Genomic DNA, 19,504 nt, shown 5'->3' with positions numbered 1-19,504 from the left:
GTTATGTTTGGCGTAAAAGTAACACAGCTCATCACCCTGAACATACCATCCCCACTGTCAAACATGGTGGTGACAGCATCATGGCTTGGGCCTGCTTTTCTTCAGCAGGGACAGGGAAGATGGTTAAAATTGATGGGAAGATGGATGGAGCCAAATACAGGACCATTCTGGAAGAAAACCTGATGGAGTCTGCAAAAGACCTGAGACTGGGACAGAGATTTGTCTTCCAACAAGACAATGATCCAAAACATAAAGCAAAATCTACAATGGAATGGTTCAAAAATAAACATATCCAGGTGTTAGAATGGCCAAGTCAAAGTCCAGACCTGAATCCAATCGAGAATCTGTGGAAAGAACTGAAAACTTCTGTTCACAAATGCTCTCCATTCAACCTCACTGAGCTCGAGCTGTTTTGCAAGGAGGAATGGAAAAAAAATTCAGTCTCTCGATGTGCAAAACTGATAGAGACATACCCCACGCGACTTACAGCTGTAATCGCAGCAAAAGGTGGCGCTACAAAGTATTAACTTAAGGGGGCTGAATAATTTTGCACGCCCAATTTTTCAGTTTTTGATTTGTTAAAAAAGTTTGAAATATCCAATAAATGTCGTTCCACTTCATGATTGTGTCCCACTTGTTGTTGATTCTTCACAAAAAAATACAGTTTTATATCTTTATGTTTGAAGCCTGAAATGTGGCAAAAGGTCGCAAAGTTCAAGGGGGCCGAATACTTTCGCAAGGCACTGTATATTACAGTTCCCCTCCATTTCATTTACTGCACTCCCAGCACCGAACCACCCTGCAACCTCTTGCCTGCAAAATCTACCCCCAAAAAGCAGAGAACGATAACAATGGCAACGGCATCAATGATTGAAATGATAAAAAGTAACACAAATAATCACTCTCCTCCTCAAGTGTCTCGATAATAAAACAATAAGAACAATATTTTTTTATGACAACGAAGGAGACTTCTCCCTGTACTCTTTTGGCTAAAAATCTCAATATCCCCCCCCCCCAAATAAAAAAAATATGACATCTGAAGACATCAAAAAATACAAAATAATAACAATATAAAAATGCCTCCCCAACACCTCCCCCCAAAAATATGATACATAAATTGCAATCTATACATGGTGTCGCTGTACAGAGGAGGCAGGGGAAGAATGTCAGTTAAAACTACCCACAATGCCACAGTCACAAGAGGGGGCAGGGGAGCGATGGGGAGTGGAAAAAGAGGGAGGAAGGATGGAATGAAGAACAGCGGGGGGGGGGGGGGGGCATAAAACATGAGAGAACAAGGGAGTGAGAAAAGGAACAGGCAGTATGAGAGGGTAAACAGGGAGAAGAATAAAAGATAGCATTGAACTGAAAGTGCAGAATTACATAAGTAATCAAAACTAAAATGTTGTCCTCCTTGCAACACAGAACATTTTTTTCCTTTAATAATAATTGTCATTATAATCATAATAACAATAAAAAAACTTATTTTACAGTAAACAGTAATAACAATAATAGTAACAATAATGATCATAACTTCTAGATGAACATTAGCCGTAAAAATTAATTTTAAAAACAATTATGAAAAAGAATGACAGAACAGGAAAATAAAATGTAAAAATGAGAGCTGGTTGTGCTGTGCAATCCTCGATGTCACTGAGCTCCATTGTTTGTTTTTTTAGCACCCCTGAGCCTGAACCAAACCCATCCCCGCAAGCCCAACGTAATGGGTCATTCTGAGAGAGCCTCATAGGATCTGAGATCACAGTCCGCTCCGGAATGGTCCACCGGAATACAGCGGAGGGGAGAGGGAAGAGCGGACAGAACCTCACAGGAATCCCCACGCACAGACTTGGTGTGAATACTTTGGGTTTGTGGCTGAGTGTTTGCACGTGTATGTTTATGTGATCTATATATTTTGCCTGTATGACTGCCTGGGACATTGAGGCGCATGAGTATGTTGCTATGGCAACAGTTGGGGGAGGAGGACCACAAGGGGTAGGAAGGAAGAAGTGAATGGGGGTGGCAGAGCCCAATCTATCCAATTGGGTGGAAGAGCAGAAATGGAGAGAGCCAATGATGGCAATGCTTGCTAGATGGCTGTGCAGAACAGAATGCTGGCATTGGACCCACTCCCCTCACCCAGCCAATCCCCTCCCACCCACCCCAGACTGCAGGCAGCCTGCCCTCCCCCAGGACTGACAGAGTGCCCTCTCCAGACAGACAATGGCGGTTTGGCGTGATGCTGCTCAACACAGGTGGCTGATGTGGACCTTTATACACAGGACACGCTCCTAGAAGAGAGAGAACACAGAGGGACAGAGTTAACGCTAGGGGTGAATCCCAATTGTCTTTCCCTCATCTCAAAACACATTGAAAGAGCAGATCTGAGGTTCCTCCCCACGGTCCTTCTCCTCCAGTGCACATAGAGAAGGCGGTGAAAGAGGAGGTGAGGAACCAAGGTAATACTATTGACATTCACCCTCGATATCCCCTAGCTAGGAGCACTAATAGTTCAAGTACTGTGCTTTATCATGTTCACCTCTTGACCAACAAAGTCAGTACTGTGAATGAGAATCAGGCCAAAAATGACCTGCCTGGCAAAATGAAGGTTTAACTAACTGACGGCTGATCTAAGAACAGCATTAACAAACAGTAGCAACAGTATGGACAACATGATTCTGGCTAAAGACATTCACTCACTGTAGACGGAGTGTAGCGCAACAGAGTCATACTGTAAGGTTGTCCAAAATGGCTCTCTATTCCCTATATAGTGCACTACTGGTCAAAATGCCCTGGTCAGAAGTAGGGCACTACACAAGGAATAGGGCACCATTTGGGACTCAGCCTAAGTGCATGTGCGTACCTGTGTTAGACCCCGGCCTGCTCCATGCTGTACTGCAGGTCTGGGGGTTTGTAGCTGTGAAGGATGTTGCTGGTGCAGGACGACGGGTAGCAGGCTCCAGCGTGGAGCTCTCCCTCCACATCACATACTGCCAGGAGAAAACACACACACACACAGCCATTCAGAAGGAAGAACTCCTCCATGTTCAAGGCAGGTATTTGGTGGGTATTGTGAGTGCATGAGCATGATCCTCCGTGGCTCAGTTGGGCGGCAGGTAGCCTAGCGGTTAGGACGTTGGGCCAATAACCAAAAGGCCGCTGGTTGGAATACCCGAGCCATCAAGGTGAAATTCTCTCGGTGTGCCCTTAAGCAAGGCACTTAACCCTAATTTGCTTCAGGGGCGGCGTATTACTATGGTTGACCCTGTAAGTTGTTTTTAGGATAGAAGCATCTGCTAAAATGGCATATATTACACTATACATTAGTCATGTGATAGAAATTATTTTAAATAGTTCACATTTGACCGAGTCTGCCATGTTTCACTCATTTTAACCCATTTGGTGTGTGTGTGTGTGTATGTGATACTGACCCGACTCTTCCCGCTGGTGGAGCTGCTGGCTTCCTGTCAGAGGTGATTGGTTGAGGATGTCAGACATGCGGGCGGAGCTCAGAGCCTTGCCAGCCAATAGGCTCATCCCAGTCATGGGCTCGGCCTGGTCCTGAGGAGGTACAGAAAGACACGTTAAGTTCATAAATGCACGCAATCTTCAATTCCAAATCAACCCCTCGTCCCTACCCCTAGGCATGCCATACAGATCTGAAAATATAGGTAATAGCAACACAGTGCATCGTGCCCTCTGATAGGTAAATTAGACCTATCCATTGAAACTATCCAAATGTTTGAGATCTACATAAGAGGCTGAGAAATTCTGTACATTCTATTTCTATGGTCCCAAACAGAGCACATTATGGCACCGTGAGAAACTCACATAGGCGTCGTTGCTGGTCTGGATGGTGTGGTGGCGCTGTAGCTGGCCCCGGGGCCGATAGCCGTCCCCCTGGGGGACCCTGGTGGAGTAGCCCACTCCATTATGGTCAGGCACGCCCTGCTCCATAACCTGCTGACCCTGGGTCCTGCAGTCAACATGCTCATTGTCTGGAAAGGGGGGAGAGAAGGAGGCAGGGATTATTGACGTTAACAATGTAGACTGTAGCTTGTGCGACCGAAGCAGGAGAGCGTGTAAAACGCATGCAAATATTAACATGCAGTGACGTGAAAGCTGTTTGAGGCTACAGAAATAGAATGACTAGGTTCTACGTCTGTGGTTGAGCCTGCTTGGCCATTACCTCTGGTCGTGGTGGTGCTTCTGATGTAGCCGTGTCTGTGTGTGGGGGAGTTGTAGGGGGGCGTCCCTCCCCGGGGGGGGCCCAGTAGGTCATGGCCGTCCCCACAGCCTTGGGCCTTGGCCAGGAGGCCCTCATGGTAGCCGGGCGGCAGGTCATCCTCCTCCATGCTCTCAGAGTGGGGTAGGCTGGGGGGCTGGACGTCTAGGGGCATGATCTGGAGGAGGTGTTGGTAGGGGCTCCCCGGCTCCAGAGACTCCCCTTGGCCGAGCTGGCGCAGCAGCATCTCCCCGTAGTCCTGGGGCACATTGGGGGCGTGGGGGTGCCGGTCGAGGGCTCTGCCTCTTCAGTAAGGAGGCCAGGTCCTGGGGGGGCAGGCGCGGGTCGGCGTGGCCCGTCAGGGAGTGGCGGGGGGAGAGGAGACCCTGTAGGGTGGGGGTGACGTGCTGATGGGGCCGGTACTCCAGGGGGGTGGGGGACAGGAGAGCCTGCTGCAGGGCAGAGGGGCTCCCGTAGCCCCCGCCTCCGGCCCCACCGACCACCCCACCCTGGTAGGCCTCCATGCCTGGCACCTTAAGGGAGGTCCCCTGGAGGTAGGGGTTGTAGCCACCCACCACCCCCGAGGCCCGAGATCCCTCACTGAACAGATGGGGGTTGTTGAAGGCGGCCTGGTCGTATGTGTTGAACCGTCCGAGGCTGCGACTGGGGAGTTAGGGACCCAGGGAAGAGAGGGAGAATAGTCAGCTAATGCCATTTGCAACCAAACGTACCATCCAACACAAACTCCAGCAAATACTGAGAGAGTTCTTTGAGGAAAAAAACTAATACACCATTGAGATAGTATTCTGGATTAAGGAAGTATACAAGAAAAACATGACAGTTATTAGTAGTAGTAGTATAGAACTGAAAGGAGTTATTTATGAACAGTATGAGAGGAGTATGTCACAAAACACAAATATGTCTACGTGATATAGTGACAATACAGTTCGACATGTTCTTCTACACTTTTAACTGCAACACTTTGGTTGCAACCCTGCTATTATGGGTCAAAATCAGCACAGATACCCGTACGGTTTCAAAGGTCACAAGTCCACTGAGGGGTGTGCAAGCAGTAAAATACACACAAATGCTGTAGCTGTTCCAGAGGAAATGACAAGAAAATCAAAGGATGAGGTAACTGCCAAGCTTGGCTAAATACAACACAGACAGGTAGGTGCAGAGCTGCCTATAGCTCCTACAGTATGGTGCCACTACTGCCGTTAGTAGTCATCCCACCACTTACGTCCATTTTAGTCAGCCAATCTCAGTGGAGGATTCAGGTGGTGACGTCTTCTTCTTCTTCTTCAGCCAAGTACGTTGTTTTGAGTTATCAATAATAATACCGTTATCAAGGGTATTTCTCAATGTAAAAACCCACAAGGATGTGTCTGAAGTCCACTAGCCTATCAGGTGTAAGACTCTGTGTGTCACTAAATGGCAGGGGTGTCTAAAGAATTTTCCCTGCGGGCCGCATTCAGTCTTCCCCGAGGTCCCAAGGGCCACACCTAACGTTGGTTATATTTCCTCACAGTCAAAATGTGCAAAACATAACATAAGCATCTATCCATCGCTTTTGGGATTTTCTATGATCCCCGACTGTCTAGATTGTTTTTAAAAGGACCGGATTGAATGGGCTGAAGGCCCATATGTTTGACACCCCTGTTACATAGAGTACTTTGATCAGGGCACATGGTCTAAAATGGTTCACCATATAGGGAATAGGGTGCCACAGGCAACACAGTTTATAAAACTGTACTATGAGTGAGTTTTTGGCTTCAGGAACATGGTTTCCTAGGGTTGACTGAGGTATGAGAGACCGAAATCTACAATAACTGTGAACATTGTGAAAATGAAAAATAAAAAGGTGGGGAGAAAAATGAAATTGAAGAATTCACAAAGAAAGTCCAAAACACAGAATTGAAGAACATGAAAGTTGAAGAAAAGTGCTGGCAGAAAAAGATGTGCAAAGGCATGCCGGTTCAGGCACAAAGTGAGCAGCGGTGTGAGGGTCACCTGTGGGTCTCGGCGTTGTCTGCACTCAGCTGCTTCCCCAGGACCCGGTGGGCGCACGGCGTGGAAAGGAAGGCATGCTGCTGGCGCTGTTGGGCCCCGCCCCCTCCCAGCTCCACTTCCTGCACCTGGATAGTCACTTGCTGCTGGGGCATGGGGACGCCCCCCCCACGGGAGGAGGAGCAGGGCTGCTGCTGGGGCATGGGTACACCCCCGCCACAGGAGGAGGAGCAGGGCTGCTGCTGCGGAGGCAGGGTGACGGGGCGCAGGCCGCAAGGGGGAGGACTCCCGCTGGAGGGCTGGTAGAGGGCGGGGCCGTGCTGGTACTGAACCGCTGATGGCACACCTGTGGGAAGGAGGGAGAGATCAGTCAGTCAGAAGAGAGCTACTGTACCTACAAACGGGTTATTTCAACCATCACTTCGTCCTAATAAGGGATCCTTAACAATTTAGTCATATTGACCTGTATCGTCCTTTAGTCTAATGAAGAAAGACAAGTAAGGCAAGTAAGACAAGTAAGAAAGACAAGTGGAGTTAGAACTCACCATGGCCCTGCATCATCGCTGTTGGAGGGGGACTCTGATTGGGCTGTCTGAACAAGTGGTTGCTGGCATGTGTAGGCGGTGGACTGGAGGGCTGGATACGCAACCTGAGGGAAGGGAGAGAACAGACAGGGATGTAAATAACACTCATTAATAGAGCGGCACAAAAGCCTGGCTTGTTGGTGGAGCTTCTCTGAGCTGCATTACATGTGTTTAGCAGACAATTTCCATTGAGTGTGTTATTTTGAACCAAGGTGTCTAAAAATAAATTATTGTTTTAGTCACTAATGATTATCATTAGTCTCTCGCTCAGAGTTGCTGTGTGTGTGGTGTTCTCACCTCTGGAGCTGGTGGGTAAGGTGACTGGGCTGGCACTCTCCGTGTCCCAAAGACAGGGCCTGCAGAAGGGGGAGAAAGATTCAGACAATGGAAAAACAATTTAGGAACACATCATGGCACGTGTTTACTGTATTTGTGTCACATCGACCAGCCTTTCATGGTGTCTTTCAGAGAGAGAAGAGATGGGGACAGAAATGTCTAGGCTAGGGTCATGGTGACTTGCATCTGCTAGTGTAGAAAACGCTGCTCCCGCTGATACAAACCATGCAGTGTGCGTGTCGTTCTCTGTGTGTGTGTGTGTGTGTGTCCGTGTCGGTGTGTGTCACAGTGACCTGTATCTGCTGGTGTAGAATCTGCTGCTCCTGCTGGTACAGGAAATGCTGTTGTTGTGTGTGCTCAAGCAGCCTCTCGTCCTGGGGGCAAGCGTACATCTTCTGCAGCTGCTCACACTCCTGGTACACATACGCGCACAAACACACAAACATATTGTCGTTAGAGACCGCACAAAGAAAGACGGTGGCACCCGGAATATAAGGAATAGCATTATTTGCTGTCACGTTCACTCAGAATAGCCCCATCCAATGACAATAGAATGCAACGATAAACGAGGCTCAAATCAATCCAAGTCCACATCCAAAAGGCCTCTTACCCCCAAAGCCGTAAGACCACTGACCAGCTAAACAAATGGCGACCCGGACTACTTGCATTGAACCCCCCCGTTTAGGCTGCTGCTACTCACTGTTTATCATCTATGCATAGTCACTTTTCCCCTACCTACATGTACAGTTGAAGTCGGATGTTTGCATGCACTTAGGTTGGAGTCATTAAAACTCGATTTTCAACTCCTCCACAAATTTCTTGTTAACAAACTATAGTTTTGGCAAGTCTGTTAGGACATCTGCTTTGTGCATGACAAGTCATTTTTCCTACAATTGTTAACAGACAGATTATTTCACTTATAATTCACTGTATCACAATTCCAGTGGGTCAGAAGATTACATACACTAAGTTTACTGTGCCTTTAAACAGCTTGGAAAATTCCAGAAAATGATGCCATGGCTTTAGAAGCTTCTGATAGTATAATTGTCATCATTTGAGTCAATTGGAGGTGGACCTGTGGATGTATTTCAAGATCTACCTTCAAACTCTGTGCCTCTTTGCTTGACATCATGGGAAAATCAAAAGAAATCAGCCAAGACCTCAGAAAAGAAAAATTGCAGACCTCCACAGACCTCATCCTTGGGAGCAATTTCCAAATGCCTGAAGGTACCAAGTTCATCTGTACAAACAATAGTGTGCCAGTATAAACACCATGGGACCATCATGTCGCTAAGGAAGGAGACGCATTTTGTCTCCTAGAGATGAACATACTTTGGTGCGAAAAGTGCAAATCAATCCCAGAACAACAGCAAAGGACCATGTGAAGTTGCTGGAGGAAACAGGTACAAAAGTATCTAAATCCACAGTAAAAACGAGTCCAATATCGACATAACCTGAAAGGCCGCTCAGCAAGGAACAAACCAGTGCCCCAAAACCTCCATAAAAAAACAGAATACGGTTTGCAACTGCACATGGGGACAAAGATCGTACTTTTTCGAGAAATGTCCTCTGGTCTGATGAAACAAAAATAGAACTGTTTGGCCATAATGGCCATCGTTATGTTTGGAGGAAAAAGGGGGAGGCTTGCAAGCCATAGAAGACCATCCCAACCGTGAAGCACAGGGGTGGCAGCATCATGTTGTGGGGGTGCTTTGCTGCAGGAGGGCCTGGTGCACTTCACAAAATGGATGGCATCATGAGGTAGGAAAATTATGTGGATATATTGAAGCAACATCAAGGCATCAGTCAGGAAGTTAAAGCTTGGTCGCAAATGGGTCTTCCAAATGGACAATGACCCCCAAGCATACTTCCAAAGTTGTGGCAAAATGGCTTAAGGAAAACAAAGTCATGGTACTGGAGTGGCCATCACAATGCCCTGACCTCGATCCTATAGAAAATTTGTGGGCAGAACTGAAAAAGCATGTGCGAGCAAGGAGGCCAAAAAATCTGACTCAGTTACACCAGCTCTGTCAAGAGGAATGGGCCAAATTTACCCAACTTATTGTGGGAGGCTTGTGGAAGGCTATACAAAACATTTGACCCAAATTAATCCATTTAAAAGGCAATGCTACCAAATACTAATTGGGTGTATGTAAACATCTGACTCACTGGGAATGTGATGAAAGAAATAAAAACTGAAATAAATCATTCTCTCTACTATTATTCTGAAATTTAACATTCTTAAATGAAGTGGTGATCCTAACGGACCTAAAATAGGGAATTTTTACTCGGATTAAATGTCAGGAATTGTGAAAAACTGAGTTTAAATGTATTTGGCTAAGGTGTATGTAAACTTCCGACTTCAACTTTACATATTACCTCAACGAATCTGTACCCACCCACACAATTGACTTGGTACCGGTACCCCCTGTATACAGCCTCGTTACTGTTATTTTATTGTTGCTCTTTTACTTTAGTTTATTTAGTAAATATTTTCTTAACCAACAATGCAGTATTAAGAAAAATAAGAGTTAAGGGCTTGTAAGTAAGCATTTTACAGTAAGGTCTACACTGTTGGTTAAGGGCTTGTAAGTCAGCATTTCACGGTAAGGTCTACACTGTTGGTTAAAGGCTGTAAGTCAGCATTTTACGGTAAGGTCTACACTGTTGGTTAAGGGCTTGTAAGTCAGCATTTTACGGTAAGGTCTACACTGTTGGTTAAGGGCTTGTAAGTAAGCATTTTACGGTAAGGTCTACACTGTTGGTTAAGGGCTTGTAAGTAAGCATTTTACAGTAAGGTCTACACTGTTGGTTAAGGGCTTGTAAGTAAGCATTTTACGGTAAGGTCTACACTGTTGGTTAAGGGCTTGTAAGTAAGCATTTTACGGTAAGGTCTACACCCGTTGTATTTGTCGCATGTGGCAAATAAGATTTGATGTCAAAAGACCATTTCCTTATTATGTACATTTGATGGACAATAAAGCTTTTTGAATTAAATTGAATACATTTCAGAGTCCATGAGGTTTGTAAATAAGGCATGTTGTCCTTCCTTACACTTCTAAAATCGCTGTTGACTCCATAATACAGACCGGTTCTGAAATGGTCAAATGTTTATTTTCGCTATTGCTTTGTTGTGCACTGTTACAATGACCTTGGAGATCCCTCCGCCACCTCTCATCCCAGCCTTGACATTAAACTGTTAAATCGATTAGCTGACATCTAGCCTGGTCCCAGATCTGCTTGTGCTATCCTTTCGGCATGACAAAGAGTTGACATGACAGCACAAACAGATCTGGCACAAGGATAGCTGAAGTGGTTTTGGGTGCCGAGATAACTCTAGCTCTGACCGAGGGCAGAGGTGCCGTCAACATCAACGGCAGCTTGTTTTGTGTTGCCTCACCCCCGTAACCCAGCAGCCTAGTGTTTACTCCGACCACGTCACCATTGAAATTGAGTCTATGGGATTACTCCTAATTACCACTAGCTACATCAGCACCCGTGGCCAATCCCAATATCCCCTTCAACCTGCCTTTAAACCCTCTATACCCATCCTACCCTGGCCAGGGACCTCTAACCTCTTGATACCCCCCTCGGTGCCCCCACCTTGGATCTACAGTACCAGTCAAAAGTTCGGGCACACCTACTCATTCCAGGGTTTGTCTTTATTTTTACTATTGTAGAATAATCGTGAAGACATTAGAACTTTGAAATAACATGTATGGAATCACGTAATAACCCAAAAACTGTTAAATCAAAATCTATTTTATAATTGAGATTCTTCAAAGCAGCCACCCTTTGCCTTGACAGCTTTGTACTGTCTTGGCATTCTCTCAACCAGCTTCATGAGGTTGTCACCTGGAATGCATTTCAATTAGCAGGTGTGCCTTCTTAAAAGTTAATTTGTGGAATTACTTTCCTTCTTAATGCGTTTGAGACAATCAGCTGTGTTGTGACAAGGTAGGGGTGGTATACAGAAAATATCCCTATTTGGTAAAATACCAAGTCCATATTATGGAAAGAACAGCTCAAATAAGCTAAGAGAAATGACAGTCCATCCATTACTTTAAGACGTGAAGGTCAGTCAATGCGGAACATCAAGAACGTTGAAAGTTTCTTCAAGTGCAGTTGCAAAAACCTCCAAGCACTATGATGAAACTGGCTCTCAATAGGACCGCCACAAGAAAGGAAGACCCAAAGTTACCTCTGCTGCAGTGGATAAGTTCATTATATAAAACTGCACCTCAGATTGCAGCCCAAATAAATGCTTCACAGAATGCAAGTAACAGACACATCTCAAGATCAACTGTTAAGATGAAAATCAGGCCTTCATGGTCGAATTGCTGCAAAATAAACACTACTAAAAGGACATCAATAAGAAGAAGAGACTTGCTTGGGCCAAGAAACGAGCAATGACACCGGTGGAAATCTGTCCTTTGGTCTGATGAGTCCAAATGAGGGATTTTTGGTTCCAAACGCCGTGTCTTTGTGAGACGCAGTAGGTGAACGGATGATCTCTGCATATGTGGTTCCCACCGTAAAGCATGGAGGAGGAGGTGTTATGGTGTGGCGGTGCTTTGCTGGTGACACCGTCTGATATATTTAGAATTCAAGGAATACTTAACCAGCATGGCTACCACAGCATTCTGCAGCGATATGCCATCCCATCTGGTTTGCGCATAGTGGGACTAACATTTGTCTTTCAACAGGACAATGATCCAATACACCTCCAAGCTCCAGGGCTATTTGACAAAGAAGGAGAGTGATGGAGTACTTAATCAGATGACCTGGCCTCCACAATCACATGACCTCAACCCAATTAAGATGGTTTGGGATGAGTTGGACTGCAAAGTGAAGGAAAAGCAGCCAACAAGTGCTCGGCATGTGGGAACTCCTTCAAGACGGTTGGAAAAGCATTCCAGGTGAAGTTGGTTGAGAGAATGCCAAGAGTGTACAAAGCTTGATTCAATATGTGTTATTTAATAGTTGTGATGTCTTCACTATTATTCCACAATGTAGAAAATAGTAATAATTTCTATTTTTTTTAACTTTGAATGACGAGGTGTGTCTAAACTTTTGACTGGTACTGTATGACAAAGCGACTCTTTGGCTAAAGCAATTCAGTGTCTCAATCCAACGCTGCACAATCAGTCCTTAAAATGTGTATGGAATCCAACTAATTGAAGGTTAAGTGGGAGTAAGTGGATGAGATCAATGGAAATTTGTTCACACTTCTACAGCATGGACATTTCTGTAGGCTGCTGCCTGCACGCTTAGGTGCAGAAGGAAGATAAAATGAGACAGAAGCGTACGGGGTAAGGCAGGACAATGCTTAGGAACTGCAGGGATTCCCCAAATAAGTAATGTAGACCGCAAATCAACGCAAAAAATACAAGTTTGTCTTTACACATTTCAATATAGTTCAGCCAGCCCTGGAGTTGTGCAGGTGAGAAAATGTAGGTGGAAAAATTGACAAAAAAAGATGGAAAAATGAAGCCGGAAATGTGCATTGATTACTAGTTCTTTACATGGAAATATATTGAATGAAAAGCAGAAAATTAAAAAATGTCTAGTTTCTGGGAAAACTCAAATGGTATGGTTTCTGAAAAAAAAAAAGATGGATGGAAGAGAGGGATCTTTAAGTAAACAGACTAAACAAGAACCAAAATGTGTTTTAGTGTCTGCACCCTCTCTCTACACTGGTTATACCCCGTACCAACCTGTTCCATTGTAAGGCAGGTTCAGCAGGATCAGGTGGGTAGGGTAAATAAGGACCAGCACGGATGTGACAGAATGAGAATTAAGAGGCATTTAAATCGATGGGATCTCAATGAAGAGCCAGTCCATGTTTCACACCACCTGGACCCTCCAGGGGTCCAAGTAAAGCACTTGGAAAGCCATCTAGCTGCGTGCGTACGCACGTGGTTGTATTGTGACAAAGGAATTCATTGAATCACGGTAAGACCCGCTCTTTTCACTGAATGCATTCATAAAAGACTGTCCAGTGACGCCAGACTGTTTGGCATGACGATAGAGGACGTCAGGGGCCAGGCATTAAACACCAGTACAACACCAGGTGGAGATGTTCACACTGAATCTATGTCGTCTAAAGAGGTTCAGGATCTAAATCTAACACAGCACGCCTGTCCTTTCACTGTGTAGGAAAACAAACTAAGAGAAATTACATGGAAAGTGAGTGGATGACGTCAAGGGAGGCTTGTGTGGCATTCACACTTGCGCCGCAGGGGTTGTGGGCAGTCCGGGCACCGATGTAGGATGCATGCATGCTTAGGAGCAGCAGGTAGATACATTGGCGCAGGTACGGGGTAAGGCAGGGCTATGCTTAGGAGCTGCAGGTAGAGGTAAATCAGGACTAGTCTCTCATGAAAGAAGAACTCAGTAAAAGGGGGTGTATAGAACCAGGTGGGGGTTTATAGTCCTAGGTTTGGGCGTATAAACCAGGTGGGGGTAGGGTTGTGGCGCTCATGACATTTTGTCAGCCAGTGATTGTCATGTAAGTATACTGTCGGTCTCAGGTAATTGAATGTAATTAACAAACATGTTTAGCATCTCCTGGCTTCCACGCATAACCTATAAGCCACTGATGCAGACCTTTGGAACATCTACAAGTCTAATAAATCCATGTAATATAGCCTACACCATCACAATAAATCCACTTTAGGTGTGATACAAACATTAGCTTATATGTTCTGATTTTTAACACATTCTAAGGCTGCATAATGCGACACGTTTTGTTTTAAGTCACATGAAACGCTTGAGCTCTGCAGTTTCTTGTGCAGGCTGCATGCACTTCATCAATCGCTCAGTCACAATTTGACAAGACTTGACAATATTCTCACCCATCAGACTACTCAATGTAATCTGGTCGTTACATATAGCCTAGTAATATATTCAATTTCAATTTGCCATATATTTTTAAACTGTGCTGTTTCACAAAAGTCCTGAACATTTCTATTCTCATAGTTTGACCGACTTTAAATTAAAGATAAACATTTTTGCCAAAAGTATTATTATATAATTGATCGATTGACTATGACTGTTCAAATCACAGTAGTGCGATCTGCACAGTTAGCTCCAGGTAAATATGCAATTCTTCAGCCATTCCTGGACCTGCGACCAAAAACAAGCTACATATGGACAATACCAAAACAAATGATCCTGTCTCTTCACAGCAAAATCTGCAGAGCTGGGATGGTTGTATCCCCCATACACACTATCGTTCAAAAGTTTGGGGTCACTTAGAAATGTCCTTGTTTTTGAAAGAAACCAAATTGTCTTGTCCATTAAAATAACATTGATCTGAAATACAGTGTAGACATTGTTAATGTTGAAAATTACTATTGTAGCTGGAAACGGCAGATTCTTAAAGGAATATCTACATAGGCGTACAGAGGCCACTTATCAGCAAGCATCACGTGTTCCAATGGCACGCTGTGTTAGCTAATCCAAGTTTATCATTTTGTGTTAGCTAATCCAAGTTTATAATTTTAAATAGGCTAATTGATCATTAGAAAACGATTTGTTGAAAACTGTTTGTTTAAAGAAGCAATAAAACTGTTGAGTATCTGGTGCATAAGCATTTGTGGGTTTGATTGCAGGCTCAAAATGGCTAGAAACAAATACTTTCTTCGGAAACTCGTCAGTTTATTCTTGTTTTGTGAAATTAAGGCTATTCCATGTGAGAAATTGACAAGAAACTAAAGATCTCATACAACGGTGTGTACTATTCCCTTCACAGAACAGCACAAACTGGCTCTAACCAGAATAGAAAGAGGAGTGGGTGGCCCCGGTGCACAACTGAGCAAGAAGTACATTAGTGTGTCTAGTTCGAGAAACAGACGCCTCACAAGTCCACAACTGGCAGCTCCATTAAATAGTACCCGGCAAAACACCAGTCCCAATGTCAACAGTGAAGAGGTGACTCCGGGATGCTGGCCTTCTAGGCACAGTTACAAAGAAAAAAGCCATATCTCAGACTGGCCAATCAAAATTAAAGATTAAGACGGGCAAAAGAACACAGACACTGGACAGAGGAACTCTGCATAGAAGGCCAGCATCCCGGAGTCTCCTCTTCACAGTTGACAATGAGACTGGTGTTTTGCCACTCAAGTCTCAATGTCCTTGTGTGGCCCAGCCAGAGCCCGGACTTGAACATGATCTAACATCTTTGGAGAAAACTGAAAATAGCTGTGCAGCCAATCAAACCTGACAGAGCTTGAGAGGATCTGCAGAGAAATGGAGAAACACCCCAAATACAAGTGTGCCAAGCTTGTAGCGTCACACCCAAGAAGACTCGAGGCTGTAATCGCTGCCAAAGGTGCTTCAACAAAGTACTGAGTAAAGGGTCTGAATACTTATGTAAATGTGTTATTTCAGTTTTCATTTTTTAATAAAAATGACAAAAATATTAAAACCCTGATTTTGATTTGTCATTATGGGGTTTTGTGTGTCGGTTGATAAGGTAAAAAAAAAACTAACAGAAGAAAATGTGGAAAAAAAATAAAGGGGTCTGAATACTTTCCGAATGCACTGTAAATTCCAATTGTACTTTATCAAAAGCCTTTTCAAAGGAAGCTATAAATATCAGGCCTGGTTTCCCAGATTTTTCATAGTGTTTTATTGTTTCTACTAATTATATTATCTTCAATGTCCATGTAAAGTCCATGTAAATCACCTGTCTGATTAGGATTAATAATGTCTGACAATACCTGCACAATGCTAGAATTTTTGCATCAGAACACTGAAGTGTAGGGAGACTCAATTGTTTTTTTTAAATGGACTGGATCTTTATACTTACCACTTGGATTCTGTTTCAGTAATAAGGAAAATCAGACTTTCTTGTTGAGTATCTGCTAATCTACTATTTTTCTAAGAGTGGTTAAAAAACATGCTAATAACAGTGCTCTGAGTATATAAAAACCTCCACCTGGAGTTTCTCAGACTTAAAGGCTTTAATTGCATCAAAAGGTTCCTCCTCTGTAATTTGGCCTTCACATGAGCCTTTCAGTAACTAAAGTTAATTTAGCTCATTTTACATTATTAATAGAAGAAAAAATACATACAATTGACTGAACTTTGGTTAGTGGAGACGGAGGAGACATACGAAAACATACTTTAGGACTTGGCTTCCTCTCAAAATATGGTTTGGTGAAGTTTCAGTAAATTATTTTTGGTAGCATTTCTATGTTGAAGATTAAAATAAACAATTTGGGTCATTTTTCCAATATTACATCCAGGTCGCTTTATTTTTATAATATATTACACTCAATTTTTCTTGAATAAGTTCTTCAATTTATTTTTCCTCTCACTTATTCTGTGCCTATGTTACAGTTTTTATTGCTGTCTGTTTGTATTGTTAGTCCTACTTCCTTTGTTATAATGGGCTCTTTTAACCTAAATTGCTTTTGTTTTAGAGATGAGTACTGAATTGCATGGCCTCTAAAGGCACATTTAAAAGTGTCCCATACAATAAGGGGATCTGCTATACCTATGTTATTTTGGAAAAAGTCAGTTCTAAATGATTCTGTCTTTGCTAAAAACAAGTTATCATCCAATAGGCTTTGATTCAATTTCCAATATTCTCGCCCACGGGGGAATTCTGCATTCGGTCCCCTCTCAACACTTAAAAAAAACCTTGGATGCCAGCGAGAATGACATAAAGAAAGTAGTCAAGAGAACTAGCTTGATTGAGCCTCCGCCATGTATATCTCACTAGGTCAGGATATTTAAGCCTCCGCCATGTATATCTCACTAGGTCAGGATATTTAAGCCTCCGCCATGTATATCTCACTAGGTCAGGATATTTGAGCCTCCGCCATGTATATCTCACTAGGTCAGGATATTTGAGCCTCCGCCATGTATATCTCACTAGGTCAGGATATTTGAGCCTCCGCCATGTATATCTCACTAGGTCAGGATATTTAAGCCTCCGCCATGTATATCTCACTAGGTCAGGATATTTAAGCCTCCGCCATGTATATCTCACTAGGTCAGGATATTTGAGCCTCCGCCATGTATATCTCACTAGGTCAGGATATTTGAGCCTCCGCCATGTATATCTCACTAGGTCAGGATATTTAAGCCTCCGCCATGTATATCTCACTAGGTCAGGATATTTAAGCCTCCGCCATGTATATCTCACTAGGTCAGGATATTTAAGCCTCCTCCATGTATATCTCACTAGGTCAGGATATTTAAGCCTCCTCCATGTATATCTCACTAGGTCAGGATATTTGAGCCTCCGCCATGTATATCTCACTAGGTCAGGATATTTAAGCCTAGGGCATGTATATCTCACTAGGTCAGGATATTTAAGCCTAGGGCATGTATATCTCACTAGGTCAGGATATTTAAGCCTCCGCCATGTATATCTCACTAGGTCAGGATATTTAAGCCTAGGGCATGTATATCTCACTAGGTCAGGATATTTAAGCCTCCGCCATGTATATCTCACTAGGTCAGGATATTTAAACCTCCGCCATGTATATCTCACTAGGTCAGGATATTTAAACCTCCGCCATGTATATCTCACTAGGTCAGGATATTTGAGCCTCCGCCATGTATATCTCACTAGGTCAGGATATTTAAGCCTAGGGCATGTATATCTCACTAGGTCAGGATATTTAAGCCTAGGGCATGTATATCTCACTAGGTCAGGATATTTAAGCCTCCGCCATGTATATCTCACTAGGTCAGGATATTTAAGCCTAGGGCATGTATATCTCACTAGGTCAGGATATTTAAGCCTCCGCCATGTATATCTCACTAGGTCAGGATATTTGAGCCTCCTTATTTCCACTAGTTTCAATATATCAATGACACAGGTGATTTCCTTAAGTGCATGAGGGTGATAGTTTGTAGCGTGATTTCCTTTAAGATCCAGTTTATAATTTACCACCATTGTATTGCTTGTAGGTTTGATAAATTATTATATACATTTTTAAAGAAGGAATGGATCATCATTATTTGGACCGTATATATTAATGAGCCAAAACTGTTTATGGTCCCATAAAATATTTTAAATCATCCATCTACCTTGAGGATCTGTTTGGACAATTTGCAGATTCAGATCAAAATGATTGTTGATTAAGATCAGGGGTGTCAAAGTCAAATGGACGGAGGGCCAAATAAAAAATTTAGCTACAAGCCGAGGGCCGGACTGTTCGAATGTTCATTGAAAAATTTTAAATGACGCATATAGTCTAGTGAACCTAATTGAACCTACTGAAAACCTAACAAATATATTCCAATATGATCAGATAAATAAAGCAATATTTTCTTATGGCTCTGTCAGTAATCTTTAATTTTCAACAGACACAAAAGACAAATTTCCTTTATATAAAAATCCCCATAACATGAACATTAAATGAAAGAAACCGGTATTCAAGGCACCATCAGTAGCCTATATTTTCTATTTTAGCAAAAGTGGGCTAAATTTACTTCAAAGAAAAAAACAATAATAGCAATTTTCTATCATCCACTCAACTGAAATATTTTAAAAATATAATTGGATTGAAATACAATAAAATAAAGTGCAAAAATCTATTAATCAAAAACAACACTTTGTTTAAGGAGAAGTAACATGCAGTGAAAACAAATATTAAACTTTAACTTTTAAACTTGAACTGAGTAAAAACTCTAAATATGTGATTGCACAGTAATGTTCACTTGTTTGAGGTTGAGGGTGATACTTGGTGGTGTCCCATCTTTTCCACAAGTTCATCAATGTTCGGGGTAAGGCTCTGAGCTGAGGAAATCCTCAGAATTGAGTGGAGGTGTTCAGCAGTAAGTCGACTTCTGTGTGATGTTTTGTTCAAGTTCATCAAAGAAAACAGTTGTTCACACAGGTATGTGCTGCCAAACATAGACAACGTTTGAGCAGCCTGGATGCGCAGCTGGGGCATTGTGTCGGGAGGAAACGGGCGAACTCCGCAGCACCCACTGCCGCATATTTTGCCCTCAGTGCATCATTGCATTGGAGGTCAATCAACTCCATTTGGAGGTTTGGTGGTGAGCTTTCCACGTCAAGAGCAAATGGGTTACCGAGCAGTTCCAACCTGCTTTTTTGTGCTTCAAAGTCAGCAAATCGGCGTCGAAAGTCAGCGGCAAGCATACCTATTTTATCAGCCAACTGTGCGCTCGGGAACGCACTGGTAGAGAGCTTCTCTTTCATGGTCTGGCAGCTGGGAAAGTGGCTCAAATTTTCTTTCCGCATCTGCGTCTCCCACAGAGTCAGTTTGGTTTTAAATGCCTTCACTGTACTGTACATATCAGAGATGACACGATCCCGACCCTGCAGCTGCAAGTTCATTGCATTCAGATGACTCGTAAT

General features: G+C 43.4%; 1 protein-coding gene across 1 annotated transcript in view; it reads right to left on the bottom strand.

The window, feature by feature from the left end:
- Positions 1–627: 627 nt before the first annotated feature.
- The window catches only part of LOC123992951 (serine/threonine-protein kinase SIK3 homolog), a 54,526-nt gene continuing 35,649 nt past the window's right edge, over positions 628–19,504 (bottom strand). The window contains 10 exon segments of the mRNA XM_046294617.1: positions 628–2,291; positions 2,864–2,990; positions 3,432–3,561; positions 3,832–3,998; positions 4,190–4,503; positions 4,505–4,888; positions 6,239–6,581; positions 6,781–6,884; positions 7,117–7,175; positions 7,449–7,568. Of these exon segments, the coding sequence (XP_046150573.1) occupies positions 2,869–2,990; positions 3,432–3,561; positions 3,832–3,998; positions 4,190–4,503; positions 4,505–4,888; positions 6,239–6,581; positions 6,781–6,884; positions 7,117–7,175; positions 7,449–7,568 (1,743 nt within the window). The 3' untranslated portion in view covers positions 628–2,291; positions 2,864–2,868.

The sequence above is a fragment of the Oncorhynchus gorbuscha genome, linkage group LG13 (assembly GCF_021184085.1).
Source record: "Oncorhynchus gorbuscha isolate QuinsamMale2020 ecotype Even-year linkage group LG13, OgorEven_v1.0, whole genome shotgun sequence".
Classification (NCBI taxonomy): domain Eukaryota; kingdom Metazoa; phylum Chordata; class Actinopteri; order Salmoniformes; family Salmonidae; genus Oncorhynchus; species Oncorhynchus gorbuscha.
Note: the sequence above shows the minus strand (reverse complement) of the source record. Positions and strands in the feature narration are given on the sequence as shown.